This window comes from Frankliniella occidentalis, unplaced genomic scaffold, assembly GCF_000697945.3.
Source record: "Frankliniella occidentalis isolate FOCC.00 unplaced genomic scaffold, Focc_3.1 Scaffold28, whole genome shotgun sequence".
Taxonomy (NCBI): domain Eukaryota; kingdom Metazoa; phylum Arthropoda; class Insecta; order Thysanoptera; family Thripidae; genus Frankliniella; species Frankliniella occidentalis.
Genome location: NW_026267158.1, coordinates 2185993 through 2187761, shown reverse-complemented (window position 1 = coordinate 2187761; position 1769 = coordinate 2185993). Strand labels below are relative to the sequence as shown.

The following is a 1769-nucleotide window of genomic DNA, read 5'->3' as shown; positions in this document are numbered from 1 at the left end:
AATTAGACATTGTATAAAAGAGTTATTGTTTTATAAACTGAGTTCCTCCTTAATTTAACTGAATCACATTTAATGGAACTTTTCATGAACAACATCACATCCCCTCCCATTCTCCTCAACTACTGATGCGTGACACATACCGAGAAACAGATAGGACCTCCTCTGGCGAGAAGTTACAAAAGCAGATTTTTCTGATAACACCGGTTCAGGTTTATTGACACGGAATACTGCAAGTATACCAAAATAAACCTATTCCATTATTGGTAGGATTTCCTAACAGCACTCGCCATAGTAAATCCTGAATCCTGCTAGGTAGCAGCATACACGTCTTGGGACACAACACACACGTTACGTTGGAGTTGGAGGTCTGTCCTGATTAAAGCGTGCTTTTAAGGCTCGCTCAGGGCCTAGCAGGATAGCCTATCGCGGGTAGGGGTTCTGGCAACCCCTCCCCGACAAGCCGATAATACGCGAGTGCGTATCGTCTGGGTTACGTGCCGGATGGGACCGGGAAGTAATGCACTGCCACTCGGCGGCAGAGCCTAAGAGGCTGTGGACAAACTCGCACTGTCAGTCTTGTTACAGCCGTTCGCTGTCTTCCGCAGAGTCATCCCTTGTACCCGGCGCGGGCGGCGCCTCGTCTGTCCGAGCTCGCGTCGACTCGCTCATGGCCCTCCGTCTGAACGAGGTCACTGAGGTGGTCAGCGGGGAGGGCGTGGAGGGCGCTCTCCGGCCGGGCAGGGGAGCAGGAGGGTAGGGGAAGGCGCCCTTAGACGGGCCTCGGACCGGGGCAGCGCCGCCGATGGAGGTCCGCGGGTGCCGCATGCGCATGGAGCCGGACGGCGCGAGGGTCCCAGCGGGGACGGGGGCCGTGGGCAGGTTGCTGGTGAGCGCCATCCTGCGCAGCGCCTCTCGAGGGGCGGGGATGACCGGGGGCGGCACCGTGGGGGTGTCGTCGATGTAGGTCACGGTGATCTGAGGCACCGAGGTATGGCACGCGGCGTCCCCGACGCCTACAACGCCGTCCTCCATGGCGCTCGGGGTCCCGGACGCCGGCGGGGACTTCTCATCCAGGTCGACGGCGGCGCTGCGCCCGATGACCCCCAGCGTCGGCCAGATCGAGAAGCGTCGCTTCTTCGTGACCTTGGCGGGTGCGGTGCCCGCCTCGTCGTTTGAGTCCTGATCCGGGTCCGGGTCCGTGCAGGTGCCACCGCCGAAGAACGTCGAGAGCCTCCTGGCGGTCGAGCTCTTCCGGGGACTCGCGGCCGCCTGCGTCTGGTCGGCCGGGGCTGAGCCCGAGCCGAAGGACGGCCAGAAGGACATGCGCCGTTTGGCGGTGGCCGCGGGCGCCGGAGCGAACGTGGTCCCATTCGCGGTGCCGAGGCCCGGAGGGGGTGACGCGGGCCGCAGCGAGAAGCGCCTCTTCTCGGGCGCGCCACCGTCCCGCAGCCCGGGGAACACATTGAATATGGTGTTCGGAGAGCTCGGCTGCGCGTAGTAGCCCGTGGTGGTCAGGCCGGTGTTGAGGCCCGCCGTGAGGCCCGCCGTGCCCAGCTTGCGCGTCTTGCCCGGCGTCGACGGCGGCATGGTGGTCGTGGCCGATGGCGAGGAGCCGCCCTGCTGTCGCTGCACCATCTGCAGCACGTGCAGGAACTCGGCCAGCGACGTGTTCTCCAGCACGGGGTGCACGGTGGCGCTGTTCCGTCCTGGAACGAGACCAAGCAGGCCCAATCACGGCGCGGAGGGGCAGGACGGGGGCGGCGGGGGCG

General features: G+C 63.5%; 1 protein-coding gene across 6 annotated transcripts in view; it reads right to left on the bottom strand.

Annotated features, from left to right (window-relative positions):
- Positions 1-9: 9 nt before the first annotated feature.
- Positions 10-1769, bottom strand: part of LOC113211932 (open rectifier potassium channel protein 1) — a 13835-nt gene continuing 12075 nt past the window's right edge. For all 6 annotated transcript variants that reach the window (XM_052265591.1, XM_052265590.1, XM_052265592.1 and 3 more), the window contains one exon: positions 10-1706. In XM_052265591.1, the coding sequence (XP_052121551.1) occupies positions 580-1706 (1127 nt within the window). In that variant the 3' untranslated portion in view covers positions 10-579. The remainder of the gene's footprint in view (positions 1707-1769) is intronic.